Below are 21,059 nucleotides of genomic sequence, written 5' to 3' on the forward strand. Positions count from 1 at the left end.
GTGGGTGGAAAACTTGCTGTATTCTTTATTATTATTATTTAGAGAGACGTCCAGAAAATCTGGGACTGAATGAGAGGCCACATACTACACACACACACACACACGCACCAGCTGTCATACTTGTTCTTGAATTCATTCACACTGCTTGTACACACAACATCGAATGGGAATCCATTCCAATCATACACCACTCTATGAGAGAAAAATCTAGATCTCATCCCCCTTCTTAGTAGCATTCATTCTCAGCATCCAAGAATGCCCTCTGATCCTTTCTCTACCCTCCATAAATGAAAAATTCCATCGACTGAAATTCTGTATTACCCTTTCAGAAGTCTGTATCTCTCAATGAAATCATCCCTCTTTTCTCTGTTTGCTAGTGTCTGCAGTCTACAAATTCTCAATTTGTCTTCATAATCATTCCACAATCCTAATATAATTTTTAACACTCTTCTTTGCATTCTCTCTCCACTTTATCAGAATCATAACAGACCTGTGCACAATACTCCAAGTGAGGTCTTATCAAGGCCTTCTAAAGAAGCACAATGACATCATTATCTTTACATGTTCATTTCAGCATTGTAATTATCTTTTTGAGTTGTATTTGCAATCTTTGCTACATGGATCCTGAACTTCAACTTCCTATCTACTAACACTCCAAGATCCCTAGCATAATCTGTTAGGGATCTTGATCATTATTATACTAGAAGAAACCAATCAGCTTCTTCTAGCATAATTCCACAAATATATAACATCAATATAATACAACATTGAATATCTAATCATGCCAAAGTGTATGAATTTACATTTACTGACACTGAAGTGACATCAATTTTCCCATGCCCACAATTCCAGCCTATTCAAATCATTCTGCAAGTGCTGCATTCCTGATTACCCTACCTATCTTTGCATTATCAATAAATAGCTGTATGTCTCCTGTCAAATCCATCCCCATGTCATTAATGTACACATTGAATAACAGTGGACTAAGGAATGATCCTTGTGGTACACCACTGGGTACCTTATATCTTGCACACTCACATCTACTATGCACCACTTTTTGATATCTGTCAGCAGCCAGTCTCTTATCCATGCCAATATTTTATAATCCAATCCCATATTCTCCAATTCATACAACAGTCTTCCATGCTGTATTCTGTCAAAAGCCTTAACAAAATCCAAAAGTATCATAGTGTATCCATGCCCCTTGTCTAACTCAGTGGTAACTTTATTATAGAATGTGAGCAAGTTGCTAAACCATGACCTTTCCTTAATAAAACACATGCTGTTCATTGCAAAGTAGAGATTCTCTGTCAACATTTCCAAATGCAAGTCCTGACCAACTTTTTCAAAATCTTCACCACCACTCATGAGATACTGATTAGTTGATAGTTGGATACATTTGCCTTTGTACCACCCTTGTGCAATGGGATTACCATACATTCTTTACACTCCTGCAGAATCTTCCCTATTCCAAGACTCAAATTATATAGCCTAGTTAAAGGAATAGCCAGTTCAGCTGAACACTCTTTTCGAACCCATGCTGATATCATATCAGTCCCTATTGCTGAATTCTTATTCAGTTTGTACAACAGCTCTAACACCCCCTTCTCATATACTTGAGTTTCTTCATCCAGTGAAGAGGTAGCAGTGAGCTCACTGTTGCATACACCAGGTTGATAGCTTTTAGCAAAATGGGCGCTCATTAGTTGAACAACCTCTTTTGCATCTGTCATCACACCATCTGCATTCAGCAGAGTTATTCTTTCATATTCATTCTTTCTTTTACTTGCATTATATCAATAAAATTCTTAGGGATTATCTTTAGTTTGCAGAGCCAGTTTCTGTTCATATCACTTAGCTTTCCATACAACACTTGTGACTCTTCTGGCATGCTGCTTATAATTTTCATAAAGCACACAATCCTTATGCAGATAGTATTCCTTCCACATCATCCTTCTCTGATGAACTCTTGCTTGATAAAATTACACATCCATTTCATTCTTACCCTATTTATTTTTCAAACTCTCGAGACACATTCTGATATTGCATCATTTAAGTATTTTTTAAATGCTTCCGATGCACTTAATATTCTTCCCATCCAGTAACCGATACCATTCTGTAGAATTCGGTATACTCTTCAGTTGATCATAATTTCCTGCTTTGTAGTCCAAAATGTAACCTTTTCTGAATGGAACATTCATAAACTCAACCACTTCCCAAGTGAGTTCCACATGATCATATCACCAACCAGAGGTAGAATAATTATTTTCAGTTACTTTATCTGAAACACCCTCTGACATTATAATCAAATCTAACACTTTTTGGCTTCATGCTCCTTCTGTCATATGCTGCTTGAGAGTGTTGTCTCGTAACAGCTCAATAAATTGTTTCATTCTCCTCATGAGATTTTACTACTACCCAATCAATGTTTGGATAATTAAAGTTTTCCCCATTATGATTACTCTTTTCATGCCCATTGTCTTTATTTTGTGATGCATTTCTTCCTCACTAGCAAACCGATCCACCAGGTCTGTTCAACACCTCACTATGTATTTGATCTGGTTAGATTCCACCTCACACCACATGGCTTCAAACTCACTGTCACATGAAAAACTGTTACTAGTTTTTAAACTAGTAACAGTTATTACTTTTTCATTCTTTTAGTATTTATATGCACAGTATTTCTAACGTCTGGCAATCAATAGTATTTAGATGTTTCAAAAGAGTTATTAGGTATTAGAAGAAATAAACTATTGAAGGTACATTGACTCAATGAGATGAAGATCCTTACCTTAAAGCTAAGACCAGGAATTGAAGCAAGAAGCTCTCTCATAGTTTGTGGCTTATTTCTAATAGTCAATGCCTCTTTATTTTGTGTGACAGAAAACGACTTTTCAAGAGAACACCTCCATCTTTCTTCTGCTGGTGTGCCTACAAAAGTTTATAATTTGATTACATCTTTAAATTATTACCAATCTAATATCATAAGAATCAATCTTTAAAAAAAAGTTGGCTGATAATTTAAATAAGAATATTTTAGAAAATTTTAACAATTTTCCATAGATTCTGCTGATCAATAGTCCCAATCACTGATAAAAAGCAGTTATATCCTTTCACAACATTTTTTTTTTCATGATAGATTTTCATTCCTTAATATTTTGTTAATATTAAGGAATGTTTTTAATTTATTTTTTATTACTTTTTATATTAAATTGATTATGATGGATATTCCTAACTATCATATACTGTGCAATTTGCTGTCCATGAATTTTAGGTGTGTATTTGTATAAGCACCTCTTACATGTGTTTTGTGATTTGCAATAAGTCAAATGCATCATGGAGGGGACACGCTAACCATACAATATCTACTGTACCTCTCCTTAAATGCACTTACAAAGTAATTTGTTGCCAAATAGCTGTCATCAGCTATCTGGCAACAAATTCTCACACTACCGCAAGCAACATTATCATTCAATTTCCAGGGATGGCTCCTAGTACTGCTGCCACTTGTCAAATGATTAATGGATTAGAAATAAAGCACTTGTTTGAAGACTAGAGATCACAGATATGAGGGTTCTGAGAAAAATTAGAAGGGTGAACAGATAGCATAAATGGCAGAATCACATTAAAAATGAAGAGATTAGAAAGGAACTTAACATTGTTAGTATTCAAGAATGTGTAAGAAAAGTTAATCTAAGATGGTATAGCTATTTAAATAAAATGGGCAATGGAAGATTAGCAAAACAGGTGTTTGATGCCAAGATGGCAGGAAAGAGACCCAGAGGAAGCCCAAGGTTTAGGCAGATGGATTTAGTCAGAAGTGCCTTAGAAAGAGAAGAAGAAAAATTAAATATGACAATATTGGTGTGCTGACAAGTAACAGACTAATCTGGAGGAAAACTGTGTATGTTGTTATGTGCCATCCAGTCATTTTTGACTTTTGGTGATTTTGTGAACAAAGGTTCTCCATTCCACCTGGCCTCTTGTCCTTTCTTTCAGCAATTGTAAGTACAAGATGGCAAGTTCTTTTATGTTTTCTATCCAACTCTTTTGCAGTCTTCCTCTTCTTCTCATTCCTTCAATCTTCCACAACATAACTACCTTATCCAATGATTCATCAGCTCGCATAATATGTCCAAAGTACATCAGCTTCTTGTTTAGCAATCATCACCTCCCAAGAGCATTCTGTCTTTATACTCTCTAAACCTTCTTACTGGTCATTCTTGCAGCCCATGGGATTCTTAATAGTCTCCTCCACACTTATAGTTTAAATGATCAATTCGCCTTCTGTCTTTCTTAATAATCCAGCTTTCAAATTCATACATCATTACTGGAATATCATTTCATGGCCTTACTCATACCTGTATCTTTCATAATTTTTGTCAGGTTTAACATAACCTTTTTACTCCCACGATTATCCTTCTTTTAATTTCATCTTCATATTTGCGATCATTTCTTATTCTGAACCCCAGCAATTCAATTATCTCTATCGTATCTCCCTCTATCATAAATTCATGTAAATTGCCAGAAACAATCACTTTTGTTTTGCTGATGTTTAAATTAAGGCCAACAGAATCAACTGCTCCTGATCTTCCAGTTTCTGCTATGAGAGTTGTATCATCTGCATATCTTCAACTATTTATTTTTCTGACACCAATTTTAATATCAGCTGAGTCTTTGTCTAAGTTAGCCATTCATAATATATTCACTATAAATATTAAAAAGATAGGGCAATGGTTTACAACCCTGTCACACTGCTTTTTACACTTAAATAATGTCTGTTTCTCTAAAGAGTGTTTTTATCAATCAATCTCATTGCAATCTGTAGCCAGTTGTAATTCACACAATCAAAAGCTTCCTTATAATAAAAAAACAACAACAGATGAATACTTCCTTCTGAAATTCTCTTGTTCTTTCCATAATTCATCTCATGTTTGCTGTCTGGTCTCTAGTTCCTCTACTTCTAAAGCCTGCCTATTCTTGTGGCATTTCTCTATTCACACATGGATTCAGCCTTTGTTGGATCACTTTCAGCATAAATTTACTTTCATGTGAAATTAAAGCAATGGTTCTATATGTAGAAAGTTTTTTACCTCGGGTATACCATACGTTAAAGATACCAAGCAATTTTATAAACTTGGTTTTAATCCTTTTTTCCCAAGTAAGCAAACAAGCAAGTAAGCCAAATTTGCACCTGAAGTATTTTCAGGTCTGAGGCAACTTGTGGTAAAGGTGGACTAAGATCTGATCGCTTGCCTTAGTATCTCCCATAATGCAAAGCACATCTCCTTGCAGACATGTGTGATGCTATGCATTAAGGGAAGGGCCACTACCCAGACCGGTTCCAACCTTTATTGAAGTCTCATCAGTGGGAGCCAGAGAAAAATTATAAGTTTTGCATTACTTCAACCCTATTATTAACATACTCTGGATTAGAGACGGTTGTTGGAAGTTTTTCCACTTGGTTATACTTTAATTAAAGATACCAAGAAATTATATACTTGGTTTAATCCTTTATCCAAGTGTAAGCAAACAAGTTTGCACCTGAACTATTTTCAGGACTATGACTTGTGCATTACTTCAACCTTGGTATCACCTCTGGGTCTGGCTATCACTGATGAGACCTCAATAAAGGTGAAAACCGGTCTGGGTAGTGACCCTTCCCATAATGCACAGCATTAAACATACATGTAAGGATATGTGCTTTGCATTTTGGGATACTAAGGCAAGTAATGTGAAGTCATAAGCTTCTATATATACGAGTTTCCCCAGTCCTGAAAATGGTTCAGGTGCAAACTTGTTTGCATAAAGGATTAAACTAAGTATATAATTTCTTGGTATCTTTAATTTACAGTATAACCAAGTGGAAAAACTTCCAAGAATTAGTCTTCTTTTTTGCTGCTTCTATTACTGTACATTTTGTTTATTCCCACAGTTCTTCTAATTCTCTTCCTGTCCTCTCCAAACTTTTTAATTTCTTTCCAACTTCTAATTTAATGCTTCATTTATATGATTGAAATAAAATCTGATACTGTCCTCTTGTTTTTTCTTTGCCCTTAATTTCGATTTAACTTCAGCTATCAACAAATTCATGATCTCCCACAGTCTGCATCAGATAGTGTTTTTGCTGGTTGGATAGTACTTCACATCTTCTGCTGGCAACAATATAATCTACCTATTCCTGTATTCACCATTAGGTGACATGTACAATCTTCTTTTATATTGTTGAAAACAAGTGTTTGCAATAAAACAACTGTTATCAACACAAAACTCCCTGCTTCATTCCTCAGTCCTAAAACAAATTTTCTAGTGATGCCTCATTCTTCTTTTTCTCCCACTTTTGTATTCCAATCATCTAATATCAAGAGATGATCTGTTTTTTTCAATACTGTATGCTACTTGTAATCTACCAAAAAATTTGTTTGACCTCATCTTCACTTCAATATGTAGTGGGTGTATATACATGTATAAGTGTAACATTCACTGGATGTGCTGTTATTCTGATTAGGATTATTCTGTATTCTAGTCTAACTATGAATGCTATTCCATTTCTTTGAAGGTTTCCATGTCCAGAGTAATACATCACAACATCATCAGTATCAAAGCAATCCATTCCTGTTCATCTTAGTTCACTGATTCCTAAACTGGGGATAGGAGATTAATAATAATGTAAATTTAATCATGTGGTGGTCATAGTATCCAGAACACTCCTTGAGAGTATATATCAGAAAACTGATGATCTAGAAAGAATCTGATATTTCAATACTGAATTCAGGAGAGGTTATTAGCAATCTTGAAATTGGATATTTTGGTGAATTATAGAGAATAGATAGAAAACTACAAACTTTATGGTGAATTAAAGAAATTGAAGAAGTCATAGAAAAGAAGAAATAATACTGAAAGTGGTACATGTGTCAGTAACGTCTTGCAAAAATATGAAAGAAAATGACTAAACAAACACACGTAATAACCACAGTAATAAGTTTTAATAAGTAAATATTTCATCCTAAATATCTTAGGACATCGTGAGTACAGTTAATTCAAACAATACTAGGAATAACATACAGTTAGGGCGCATGATTACAATGGAATCCCAATATGTGTGCAGTAGCGTGTTATAGAATTAAATGAAAATATATCTGGAGGGGAAAAAAGATTACATTAAAATAAGATAACGTATATAAAAATAATTTTTCACAATTTTGTATGACAATTTCCCATACTTTAGGAATAACAAGAAAGTCATTACGGTTTAGATTTGTCTGTGAAGTAGGACTTCGGCACTTTCTTTATATAAACTTTCATGTTTATATAAAGATCTATGTAGAAGTTTGGTCTTTTCCCAATGGATCCTATGGTTTGGGTTTTCAACTCCGTGTTGTGTGAGGCCAGATTTCTGAGGTTTGATAAGATGGATATGGTCTTGATGTTCCGAATTGCGTTTATGAACAGATCTACCTGTTTGTCCATAGTAAGACAATTTACAGGAGCATGGAACCTTGTACATGCCAGGTAGCATCTGAGGTGAGAGTTTGTCTTTAGGAGAAGGTAACAAGTTATAGATCTGGTTGATTGGTTTGTAAGTAGTAGCAAATTTGTATTTCTTCATAATTTTTGAAAGATGTTCTGAGATGCCTTTGACATAAGGTATGGGAATCCTATGGGTTTGTTCTTGTCTAGATTGATGTGTGGGGAAGTGACTGATGATTTTTTGAGTTGTTTTAAGATTGTATCCATTTAGTATGGCTGTATTTTTGATTATTTCCAATTCTTGGTTTAGAGATTCTTCAGAGGAGTAGAATCTGTGTGCTCTGGTTACTAATGATTTGATGATGCCAAATTTTTGAGATGGATGATGAGCAGAACTGTGAATGTAGCGACCTGAAAATCTCGGCTTGCAATAGACAGAAGTGCAGATGAACCATCTTTTCTTTGGATGTGTAAATCCAGAAAGGAGATATCCTGTGGAGAATCTTTTTCTAGCGTAAATTTGATGCAAGGATGAAGAAGGTTTATTTTATCTAGAAACAGGTGTAGTTCTTGTTTGGAATGACCCCAGACAGCAATGACGTCATCGACATATCATAGCCAAATTTTTGGTTTGGGTTTAAACGTGAAAATTTTTTCTTCAAGGTATTCTAGAAACAGGTTTGCTAAGTTTGGTGATAAGGGAGACTCCCATTGCTGTTCCTTCCTCTTGCTTGTAAAGTTTTTCTTTCCAAGTAAAGTAACTGGACGTAATAACAAATTTGAATAATTCAATATCAGATGGGAATTTTTCAGTTAACAAGTCTATCATTTCCTTATAGGGGAATATTAGTGAAGAGGGAGACAATGTCGAAGCTAATTAGCATGTCAGTTTCCAACAGTTGAATGTCTTTTATTTATGTCCGGTTACTTCACTTGGAAAGAAAAAATTTACAAGCAAAAACCTGTTCATCTTTGAAAACAGAACCAAACCTTGTAGTCTTAGTGGAAAACTGAAAAGTAGAAGACATTGATTGATTCAGCTAGGGAGGTATGTGGTGAATTTGTTTGCATGGATAGAAAAATAACAACACCATGGTGGACAAGAAGTTAAAGAAACATTCCTGGAAAAGAAGAAAGCATACCAAAAATTCCTAACAAATAAGTCAGCAGATGTCCTAAAAAAATACAGAGACAAATGTAAGAGAGCTAAGCTATGTGTAAAAGTAGCTAAACAAAAATCATGGGAAGACTTTGGTAAGAGTAAAGAAAATAAATATTAGGAAGGTGACAAAATGTTCTGGTGGTTACTGAAGAAGATTAAAAATGGAGGAAAGAGTACTCTAAAAGGAATCAAAGATGATAAAGGAAACATGAAAACCGAAGATAAGGATATCCTAGATGTCTGGAGTAATTACTTTGAAAGACTGTTAACCGAACCAAGCAGCGATAGAAAGGTACCAGAAATATTTCAAGAGGAATCAAAGAGGAATACATATCAATACTTGATATGTATATTTAAAGATACCAAGAAATTACATACTTGGTTGAATCCTTTATCCAAGTGTAAGCAAACTAAGTTTACACCTGAAGTATCTTCGGGACTGGAGCAACTCGTGGCAAAGGTGTATGACTTCACATCACTTGCCTTAGTATCCCATAATGCAAAGCACATTTCCTTGCAGACGTGTATAATGCTATGCACTATGAGAAAGTATTTCTTGGTATCTTTAATTTATAGTATAACCAAGTGAAAATCTTTCAACAAACCATCTCTAATCCAGAGTATTATAATAAATAAGGTGAGACACCTTTTGGCAACTGGTATATAAAAATATGACTTCTCCATTACTTCCACCTTAGTATCACCACCTCTGGGTCTAGCTCCCCCTGATGAGACCTCAATAAAGGTTAAAACCGGTCTGGATAGTGATCCTTCCCATAATGCATAGCATTATACATGTCTGCAAGGATATGTGCTTTGCATTATGGGATACTAAGGCAAGTTATGTGAAGTCATACCACCTTTACCACGAGTATCCCCAGTCCTGAAAATACTTCAGACGCAAACTTAGTTTGCTTACACTTGGATAAAGGATTAAACCAAGTATATAATTTCTTGGTATCTTTAATTTTTAGTATAACCAAGTGAAAAACTTTCAACTAATACTCTAATTAAATTGAATAACAGCTGTAACAAATTTAGCATGAAAATCAGCAATAAAAAGACCAAAACTATGAAAATATGCAGGAATACTTCAGTTACATTCTGAATGGAGATCCTATAGAACAAGTAAAATATTTCAGCTATTTAGGCACAGTTGTTAGTGAAGATGGAATGGTTAAATCTGGAAATAGACAACAGAATAAAACAAGCTGGTATGGTGGGTAGCCAGCTGAATAAATTTATATGGAATAATAAAGAAATTAACCAAAACACCAAACTAGCAGTATACAAGACAGTGTTCAAATCAGTTTTAAGTTATGGATCTGAGAGTTTGGTTAGAAATAGAGCACTTGATCAGAGTTTATAGACCACGGGTATGAGGGTTCTGGAGAAAATTAGGGGAGGGAACCGATAGCCTCATTAGTAGAATCATATTAAAAATGAAGATATTAGAAAGGAACTTGACATTACTAGCAGTCAAGAATGCTAATAATAGCATACCACCTTATATCAGCAGAGTTAATATAAGGTGGTATGGCCACTTAAATAGAATGGATGAGGAAAGGCTAGAAAAACTGTTACTGGATGCAAAGATGGCAAGGAAGAGACCCAGAGGAAGACCAAGGGACTGGGTAGATTGATTCAATCAGAAATGCCTTAGAAGCACAGAATGTTAGGTATGACAATTATAGGCATGCTCCTGAGTAATAGATTGATTTGGAGTAAAATTGTTGATAGGAGATTAATAGTGTAAATTTAATCATGTAGTGCTGTGATAATAACTTGAACATCTCTTGGAGGCACATATCAGGAAATAAATGATGATGATTTATAACCAAGTGAAAAAACTTTCTGCAACTTACTTTAATCCAGAGTATTTTAATAGCCTTTAGAGAGCATTGTTCTTGCACTCCTTGGAAGTATCAAGTAATAACAGCAATAACAGGATATATAACATGGACTTAGCTATCAAACAGTAGCTATATGCAAGCAGTAAAACATTCATAAAAAATTAAATCAAGAATGGCTTATACAAACTTACGTAAAAAGTGCCAAACTTTTTTTTATAATTTTAGTAATTAAAATGAACAACAAAAATTTGGATTCTACCTGAACCCAGAGCAGGAGGTGGTGGCAAGGGTTTCATGATAATTCTGGGTATGGGAGGAGGTGGGTTTCCACCAGCTGCAATTGCAGTATTTCTCCTACGTCTTTTCTGCTGTTGTCGAAGGGCATGCTTAATAGCACGTTGACTGTGACTTTGAGAAACCTGAAGCATAGAGACTTAGTGAAAATGGCATTCTAATGTAAGCATTTTCTATATGAATAATTTTTTCTGTAATGAATAAAAATGACTATCCATTAAAATATTTTCCATCAACAAATGTATTTATTTTGGAAACAATGCCATTTAGTGAAGTGTTAGAAAAATTGCACAATCTTTATTCAAAAATTTAGTGTTAATGACACCCATAATACTGACAAAAGAGGGCTATTTCATTGTGCTACATTGGAGGGTTTTCTGTGTTAAACACACACACACTACACTGTTTGGATCAATGAAAGCAATATATTAGGTAAAAATGTTATGCTGTTCAAATATGCTGGAACTAGTAAACAAAGCTGTTATTTATTAGAAAATGGGCCAGGCCCCAAAAATGTAGGGATGATATCAGAATTTTTTAAGAATTGGCTTATGAGTTGGGATGTGGAATTACAATGGAAATCAAGAAAAATGTTACTAGTTCATGACAACTGCTAAGGAGGTCAGTGCAAAAGTTACTATTTTACAAACAATACAGTTTATGCAAATAGTTGGTGAGGAATAAGCAACAAGACCAAAAATGTTATTTATAAAGAAGATGACAGTATCACAAATATTTGGCTATTTTTTTACATTCAAATTTGTTGATATTAGGAGTGTTCTACATAGTAAAAGTTGAATCCGAGAGGACACTATACATGCACGTAAGTGTCCAGAAAATGATCTGCTAATCCACTTTATAGTCACTGGTTCATCTACATTTTGATGCTGATCTACCAAACTTTCCAAAATAAGGGAGCATATATTGGCAATATATTCTGTACACTTCTGGCAGTGATAATGGATGCACTTCATCTGTTAGAGAGCAGATAAGGAAAGCTAAATATGTGTTTATTAGCAGTCTGGTTGGCTGAGAGGATAGCATTGCTCTTCAACTAATAGGTTGTGGGTTCAAATCCCATCTTGGGTAGGAATGCTTGTAAAAGCCCTGTTAGTTCTTTAGGAATATAACCATTATTAGTGAAATTATTAAAGATATATTGTAATTTTTTTTTTTTTTTTTAAGTATGCTGTCATTAGATCAAATAGATCTAACTCTGAGTGTCAATGTTTTTATTATACCAGACTTTTGTGTAGGATGGTGGTGTGAATTAATGTTCAGATATCTGTTAGTATGCATGAGTTTTCAGTAGATAGTATAGTATAAAAGAAGAGCGAGAAATCTGGGAGTGTGTAACACTAAGGTATCCAAAAATGATGAACAGTGGTTATTTTCAATTTCTACAGTTAATTTTATCTTAAGATTTTGGTTGTTTAAGTGCTCTAAACATACCTAATATGTTACAGCCAAATAGCAGATAAAATGTCCAAGAGAAGTCATCATAACCATGCCTTCAATTTGTAGGCAAAATTTTTCATGCCTTACAAAATATCCTGATTGCATTAAATTGTCTTTCTAATTAAAGTTAATGTTTCTTGAAGTGGAATATTTGTAAACAGAAACATAACATCAAAACTCACCAGTAAGTCAGAATAATTATTCCCTCCCCCCAATTAAAAATCTGAAATGGATTCTCCTACTGCAATATACTCCGAAAAAAACTGCAATATATCTTTAATAGTTTCACTAATAATGAATATAATTCTAAACTAAAACTACAAAAAGAATATTAAACCTTTTGTACCTAATAACAGGAAAAAGAGAGCAATCAGATCATGCCACAACAGTAGTAGTTTCTTACATTAACAGAATATGTGAAAAAACAGAAAATATATTCAATAAATACCGTAACCGCTCATAAATTTACAAATATTTAAACTACTTTCATTGGATGGCCTTTTAAAATATGAAGTCCAACCATTATCAATAACCTATAGGATACTCTGCTATTATGTGGCAGCTAAGCCAAGAAAAGAACACCAAAATTATATGATTATGAACCAACAATGACAAAGTGGATTGGTACATCATGTGCTTGACATCCTACATATAGCAAGATGGAGGAAAAAACTGTTACCCTAAAATATTATTCTAGGAATCCTTTCTTTTAGTGTTGCACAGTGATCAGCATTCATTTTGGAAATTATGGACTTTACAACCGTATTATAAATAACTATTTTTAATTTCCCGACGTTTAGACCTTCATATCTAAGTCATCAGAAAAAAAAAAAAAAAAAATCTGTTATCTTTTTTTTTTTCACTAGAGTCATGCCAGTAGAATAACTGTGATCAAATCATTGTTTCTTTAGCTTACTGTGGGAAATGTAACTCAGCTTGTCCTTGTATATTTGTATATGCTCCAGACGATGACCTTGATATGAAGGGCGAAACGTCGGGAAATTAAAAATAGTTATTTATAACACAGTTGTAAAGTCCATAATTTCCAAAATGAATTATTCTAGGAAACTGCTTATGCTCTACAGAAAGCACTTATAATCTAAACATATCTGGATGTAAACTATCTGGGAGACTGTCATCCCTGATTTAAATCATCAAAAAAAAGTTACCTATGACTTGTATCCCCAAAAGGTATAGTCAAAATATTTGAATGCTTGCTTGAAATTCATGTTCTTATTTAATTTTACTGTGTTTAGCTTGTTAGCTTTATTAAGACATATAACCAACACATAATTTAAAAAAGCAAATGTTCTTCTCCCCCACCTCCACACCAAGTTTTACAACCATCTCATATTTTATTTAGTTACTCTTACTAAAAAATAGCATTCCTAACTTTTGATACACCAATATTTATTATTATTTTGGCTACTATATTTTTTCTTAATATCTCATATTTAGTTCAATCATAAATTAAAGTTGCCTCCATAACTCAGTCAGTTTTGATGATGTGCTCTGATTGGAAAGACTTGAGTTCAAATCGTGTCTAGGTCACAAAGAATCATCATCAGGGATTTTAAAATGAAAATGAGATAGCCAGTCTCCTACAGTGGTGAAAGGTTTTTTTCTCCCAAAAATTCAAGTTTTTCATCATGCAAAATAGGGAAACCTGGCAGAATAACATGCACAATTGACAGTCAGAATGTACTAACACTATAGTGTATTAACACTATCTATGTATATAGGATTACCACTCTATCAGAGCATTAATGTTTCAAAGAAGCCAAGTTACTGGACTGTGACAGGCCACTGAATCCAATACTCAAGAGGAAAATTGGATAAATTAATGTGAATAGCTTATTGTGACTTTTATTTTGCAAGATAATGTATTATTGCCACAATTCCCTTTTGCTTACAACTGGAGATTAGATCATCCAAGTTAAAACTGACTGTGGCAGAGGTGTTTGTGCATGCAGGGGTACATTAATTTCACCGTGAGGTGACCAGATGCTAACTAATGGAGCACCTTGAGTGGCTTAAAAAAGTATCATGTTTGGTCTCTAGAGCTACAGAATGAAATTATAATTTGGTTCTAAATATTTAGCCCTTAGCCAATTTACAGTATTAATGTATGATAGGTTCACAACTTTCATGGGTATCTCACCCATGGAACTTTGAGTGGAAGAAACAAACTTTTGTTGAAAAGCAGTAGTAGTCAAAATTTTTCATATATAGTTGCAATTAAGACATCATATTCTGATTTTTTTACCAACCCCCTTCTGAAATAAAGACATTCATAAGTGTGAGATATGAGTAAATATAGAACAGGTTTTGGTTTCATTTGGTACTACACATCCATGTCCATGAAACACAAGCAAACTAACATTCTGTAGTTTAGTATTATGAAAAGAAAATTCGAAATATAAATTATGTATTATATCTGTCAATGGTATGTGTTTCAAATCTTTTTCATTATTATGAACTAAGAAATTATAAAGTGAGATCTTAAACATTTTAGAATAATGATTTTCATCATATGGTGATGAAGATGATAGATTCCTAACAGATGATGAAAGAGAAAAAGAATAGTGACTGATTTCCTAAATTCTCTATGTGGCAAAATGTAATTCTGCAAAGGGATATAAATGTCATGTTCCCCAAGAACCACACATTGGCCTCTCATAGCCAAGTAATGTAGCAGCTTCACAGAAACATAATTAACATAATATTAAGGAACATGACAGAACTGTTTTGGCTGGAACCAATGACATGAAAGGTGAGAAGTACTGTATGAGGGAGAATGTGAAAGAGTTATTAGAAAAACAAAAAAAGAAGAGTAGGGAGGTGAAGTTTATGAGTCTGCTACCATGAAGTTGCTATTATATGTTTTAGTGATCACAGTTAGGATGTCTGTTCTGTATTTGATCAATATATAACTAGTGTGGCCTACTAGTAGTAGAAGACTACATACACCTATCTACAAAGAATCCATTACAGGAACATACAGAGGATATCACTATCTTGAATAATCAGTGAATTCACCACATCTAAGAAGAATGAAAAGGATTTCATGAACAGAAACACCTTTATGAAAATGAAGATATCAGAGAGGACACTGATAATATTAGTACTTAACAATGTGTAAATAGAATTAATCTTATATGGTCACTGGAGGAAGAATGGGCAAAACAAGGACAAAAAGAAAAACTAGCAAGAAAAGAATCTGAGTAAGACCAAGATGTAGACAATGTGATGCAGTTAAACATACTCTAAAAGATGGGAATGTAGGAACCTATCAGAGACCTAAACTATAATAAATTCAATTAAATGAAAATTTTTCAATGGCAACCTGATATGAAATTTTGGGTTTGACCATCACATCACAGGATTCTGTAATTCTGTATTGTGTATTATTGCATTCGTCCGCGCGGTTAGCCTAGTGGCTTTGCGCTTCGCAACCATATGCCTGGGGAAGGAGTGTCCTAGGTTCGATTCCCGTCGGAGACGTGAGGAGCTGAAGGATCTTCCTCAGCCATAGCCAAGTTAGCCGGTCTTGGGCGCGGGCAGTAGGGTTTTTTCCGCCAGTTTATCTGGTGTTTTTCATCCCGCAAGCAGGCAAACCGGACCCTTGAACACGCAGGGATACAGTCAAGAATACCTTGAGGCATAGGAGTGACCATTCTATCCTCGTATTTCGGTTACGAAATCCAAGCATGCTTGGAAGGTTGTGGGCCTTAAAGGCCTGTTAAAGCCATTGGGATAGATAGATAGTATTATTGCATTCCTTACAAATCTGTAAGGAATGCAAGTATATTTGAATAAAGCTGAAGATTAAATTATCCAGTTTGGACAGAAACTCCACCTCTGAATCAAAAAATTAGAATAATCAAAGAAAATGTGTTGATTGATTTTCAGTTCTAATTTATTGCATAGAAAATAATTATTACAAAATATGAATTCGCACCATCTAAACACAAAAATGCAATATAAATTACAAGAAAACTGTGATTTGAAAAATTCACAAAATTATAACAATTTTTAACATGGTTTGAAATATTAGCATATTCCAAATTTTTCCGATCAGTTTTGAGGAGAGCATAGAAATTGCATATATTTCAGTAGCTGAGGGACTGACTAGATTTCAGTTAATCATTTGCTAAACATGGGTCAAACAAGTGACATATCGGAAGCTAAAAAGTTTTGTATAGTGTCTCTACACAAAAGGCCAAACTCAACAGTTTATAGCTATGGAAATGAAATGTTCTCATGCAAGCATGAGTAGAATATCGAGACGGTATTCTAATAACTGGAGTTGTCAAAATAATCACTGCAATAGTGGTCAAAAGGTAATAACTACATCAAGAGATGAGAGAAGATTGAAGAATATCATGAAGAAAAACTGCTTCTGAAGTTTAAGATATTTTCACAGGCAATGGAAAGAACTGGGTGTGAATGTGTGTTAATCTACGATGTTGAGATCACTTCACAAATTGGGTTTTAAATCACTTGTGCCTAAGACGAAGTTACTTATGACCTCCAAGCAAAAGGAAGCTAGAGTGTGATTGTGTAAGCAAAGACTGTTGCAGGGGCAAGAGGACTGGAAAAAGGTACTTTTCAGCAATAAGAGTATGTTTTGTGTGTCCCATGGTCATTAAGGGATACGTGTCTGGTGTCTTAAGCAAGAAGCATTTGATAAAGAATGCATGAAATGTTTGGCGAAATTTGCAACCTCCGTCATGGTAGGCTTGTATGACTACAGGGGTCCAGGTAGGCTGTGTGTTCTGTGTACAAAAGAATCGATTCCAAAGCGTACCAAGAAATTCATCAGCACTTTATGTTACTGGCATCGGAAGATTTATGTAATGGTGATTTCCTTTTTTCAGTAAGATTTAGCTTTTTGTCACACTTCCAAGACTACTAATAGATGGCCCAGAGAAAGGCAAATCAATGTAATTCATTGATTTGCCAATTCATCAATCTGACAAACTCACCAGACTTATACCCCATTGAGAATTTGTGGGGAATTATGAAGAAATATCTTCAGGAAGTTTCCCCAAGAGACAAAAATGAACTTGTTTCTAGTCTGCAGACCATACGAGCATGTTTGAAGGGAAAAAAAAAAAAAAGACTGTGAGCCGCTAGTAAATAATATGCCCATCCGTTTACAAATGGTTCATAAAAGCTAAGAGGATGCAACAAAACATTAATTATCATATTGTTTCCCTTTGACTGTAATTTCTGTGCATTTATTTTTACATTATTCTAATATTTTGAACCATATTAAAAATTATTCTAATTTTGTGTGTTATATAATCTACAAAGTACAGCAATCCCTCGATTAGTGCACCTAATGCGTTCTTTAAAACAGGCGCATTAATCGAAAACACACTAATCGAATATAATAACCTATGGGAAAAGGTATAATTCGTTCCTCGCATTTCTTTTTTGACCCTTAATTTTTTTTATAAAAGAATTAGAGTATGTCTCAGGACCTAGTTAAAGGAAAACCATGAAGCTGAAAGACAACAAAACATATTCAGAATATAAATTTATTATTCTGCTTCTTAATAAAGAATTGGGCTAACGTAGTTTGGCGGGCATTCTGTTTCTTTTTTTCATACAACTGACGGTATGGCCCTATTGCCTCTTCAGCAAATTTTTCTGGTTCTCTCGTCAGTTTCTAAGCATTGCTGCTTAAAAACTTCGATTGTATGAAAATTATTTTCAAATTGTTTCTGTGAAACCTCTTTGGGCTTGTCAGTGATTAAATTTTCTTCATATTCTTCAGGATCTTCCTGCTGTGTATCTAAATTTAGCAGATCAGAATCACTCAACTTCTCTGAATGAGATTTAATTAACTTCGATTCATTTGAAAAGCCTCTAAAATGATTTGCACAATGTGGAAGAATGTGCTTCCAAACGGCTTGCATATTGCTAGCAGTAATTTCATTTGACTTTGAGACTTTATAACCAGGCTGAGATTTCTCTGATTTGACTAGAAAAGTCTTGGAAGGCATTCACTTCCAAAAAAAGGCCGGTTTCATCGACATTAAATATTTGTTGATCACAATAGTCTCCTTCTTACACAATTTTCTTGAAAATCTCTGGATATCACCTTATCTTCACTTGTAGCTTCTCTGTTATTAGAACATTATGTAGGCTATTTCTCTTTTTGAAATGCTCAAATCACCCAGCACTATCGTGGAATTTTTCTTCTTTTCCATCATTGATAGCCCTTTCTTTCCAGGTTACAAAGAGACAATGCTTTTGATTTAATAAGGCCAGTGTTTAGCGGGATCCGTTTTTGGTTACAATCTTCGATCCATGTAAAAAGACGTCTCTCTAATTCAATCATTATAATACTTTGATTTCGAGTGCATGCATGATGAACTTGAAGCAGCCTTACCTTTCTCATTGTATTCAGCAGTTGATTCACCCATTTTTGTGTTCTTGTCCTATCTTTGCTCTGGACTCACCTTGTCATTTTTCTTTATTATATTAAGTTTTTCTTCCAAACAGATTACTTTTCAAATCATTTTCACACTTCTATTATTTGCTCACTAATTCTTTTACTCATCATTAAAGGTTAGGAAAATAATTTAAAATAAAAAAGCAAGGAAAACAATTGCAAGAGATATGATCAGCAAAATGCTATGTAAAGCAAACAACATAAATTTGGAACATAGTGTACATGGAAATAGTGCAGTATGCCATTAAAAAATAACTTTGTAAAATGTTTCAAATTGGTAACTAAATTATTTCATCCTGGTGAGTGATTTTTTAAATAGTTAGCCATAAATAATGTATAGATCAAAAATTTTTAAAATCTGTAACATTTATTTTTAAGATATATATAGGAGCACTAATCGAACTTGGGTATCGAAAAAAGATGACGCAAATCGGGGACGCATTAATCGAGGGATTGCTATACGTAGATTTGGATAATGTTAATTCATATTCTGTAATAATTATTTCCTATGCAATAAATTAGAATAGCAAATCGTTCAACACATTTTCTTTGATTGTTCTAATTTTTTAATTAAGAGGAGTAAATTCACCTTCCCATAGTGTTCATGTTAGCCGCTGTGTAACATAAATATAGTACTGGTAGGGACTCTGATACATAACTCTTTTTTGTTTATGAAATTTATGTTACATGCTAAAAAAACATGCTATTACAGGTGTTTATCCATAAAGCATATACTACTGCCATCAAGAAACAAATTTTCCAATCTGACCAAGCACCAAAAAAAAAAAAAAAAAAAAAAAAAAAAAAAAAAAAAAAAAATATATATATATATATATATATATATATATATATATATATAAAGCATATTTATATCATACAAAAATTTTAAGCAAACTTTTTTTCCTGCTTGTCAGATCTCGTAATCCAGTGGTCTCAAACTGGCGGCCTGCATCCGGCCCCCAAAGCAATTTTACACAGCCCGCGAATACATTTCAATTATGTATTTGTTGAAAATACGGTTCTTATAGTTTTAGAGACATAGAGATATGGACTGAGCTTATGTGCACATAAGCTCAGTCCATATCTACAATTTACAATCAGTAAATTCAGTTCGCCAGCTGACAGTTGGTGGTGCTTCAGTATTCTGGTGTTTCCAATGCACAGCTGCGCAGTTCATATTGCAATATAGATGGAGACAAACTAACATACGGCTTATAAAACCTGTTTACTTGTGCTTGTTGTTAGATCTACATTATATCAATACCTATCGTTTACTTATCGTGTATTTAAGTATATCGTGCATAACTTTTAAGTGTTGCTTTCATACGAAAATTCATTTTGTTGAATTAAAGTTGTAAATAAAATTATAATAGTGATTTGAATTAAGAGATTAAACATGCAAGCCATGTCTTTAACAAAGAGTAAAAGAAAAGTGGACAAAGAAGAACATGTTTTTCAAGATAAATGGGAAATTATGTACTTTTGTGGTGTTGTGCGCAATAAAATTGTATGTTTTATTTGTCATAAGGGAATATCAGTTCCAAAAGAATACAATTTATGTCGCCATTATGAAACGAATCATGAAGAAAAATTTGAAATGTTGGAAGGCAAATTGAGGGAAGTTACAGTTTCTGAAATCTGGTTTACAACAACAACAAAATTGTTTTACTGAAGCAATTAAATCCAGTGAAGCAACAGTTCACACAAGTTTTGCTCTTGTGCACATCACTGCAAAACGATCAAAACCATTTACTGATGGCAAATTCTTTAAAGATTGTTTGATTAAGTCTGCTGAACTTCTTTGTCCTGACAAACAACAATTATTTAAAAATATTAATTTGTCAGCCAACACGGTAGCGGAACATATTAACGAAATCGCTAGTGATTTACAATGTCAGTTAAAAGAAAAAAGTATAGATTTAGCAGCATTCTCAATAGCAGTTGATGAGAATACTGACATCACAGATATAGCACAACTTGTCGTTTTCGTAAGAGGTGTTACTGATGAATTTGAAGTAATTGAGGAATTATTGGAAATAATTCCTATGAAAGCAAAAACTGGTGCACAGGATATTTTTTCTGAAATAAAAACTGTAATAGATAAATATCAGTTAAGTTGGGATAAAATGGTTGGATTTGCAAGTGATGGTGCAGCTGCTATGGTTGGTAAAAAAAATGTAGTAGCGGTAAAATTAAGAAATATAGTGAAAGAAGAAAAATTTCAGAATAAATTTTGCGCTATACATTGCATTATTCATCAAGAAGCACTTAGTGCCAAAAGTTTGCAGATGGATAATGTTATGGAAACAGTAAACTAAAACAGTAAACCTTATCTGTGGACGAGCTCCGAATCATC

General features: G+C 33.9%; 1 protein-coding gene across 3 annotated transcripts in view; it reads right to left on the reverse strand.

Moving 5' to 3' along the window:
* Positions 1-21,059, reverse strand: part of Asx (transcriptional regulator additional sex combs) — a 391,735-nt gene that overhangs the window by 208,420 nt on the left and 162,256 nt on the right. For 2 of the 3 annotated variants that reach the window (XM_090415599.1, XM_090415601.1), the window contains 2 exons: positions 10,745-10,904; positions 2,792-2,931 (listed from right to left, as the gene is read on the reverse strand). In XM_090415599.1, the coding sequence (XP_090271725.1) occupies positions 2,792-2,931; positions 10,745-10,904 (300 nt within the window). The remainder of the gene's footprint in view (positions 1-2,791; positions 2,932-10,744; positions 10,905-21,059) is intronic. The other variant, XM_090415600.1, reaches the window with a different exon arrangement.

Source organism: Typopeltis vanoorti, chromosome 3 (assembly GCF_054136105.1).
Source record: "Typopeltis vanoorti isolate ZY-2024b chromosome 3, IOZ_Tvanoo_1.0, whole genome shotgun sequence".
NCBI classification, from domain to species: domain Eukaryota; kingdom Metazoa; phylum Arthropoda; class Arachnida; order Uropygi; family Thelyphonidae; genus Typopeltis; species Typopeltis vanoorti.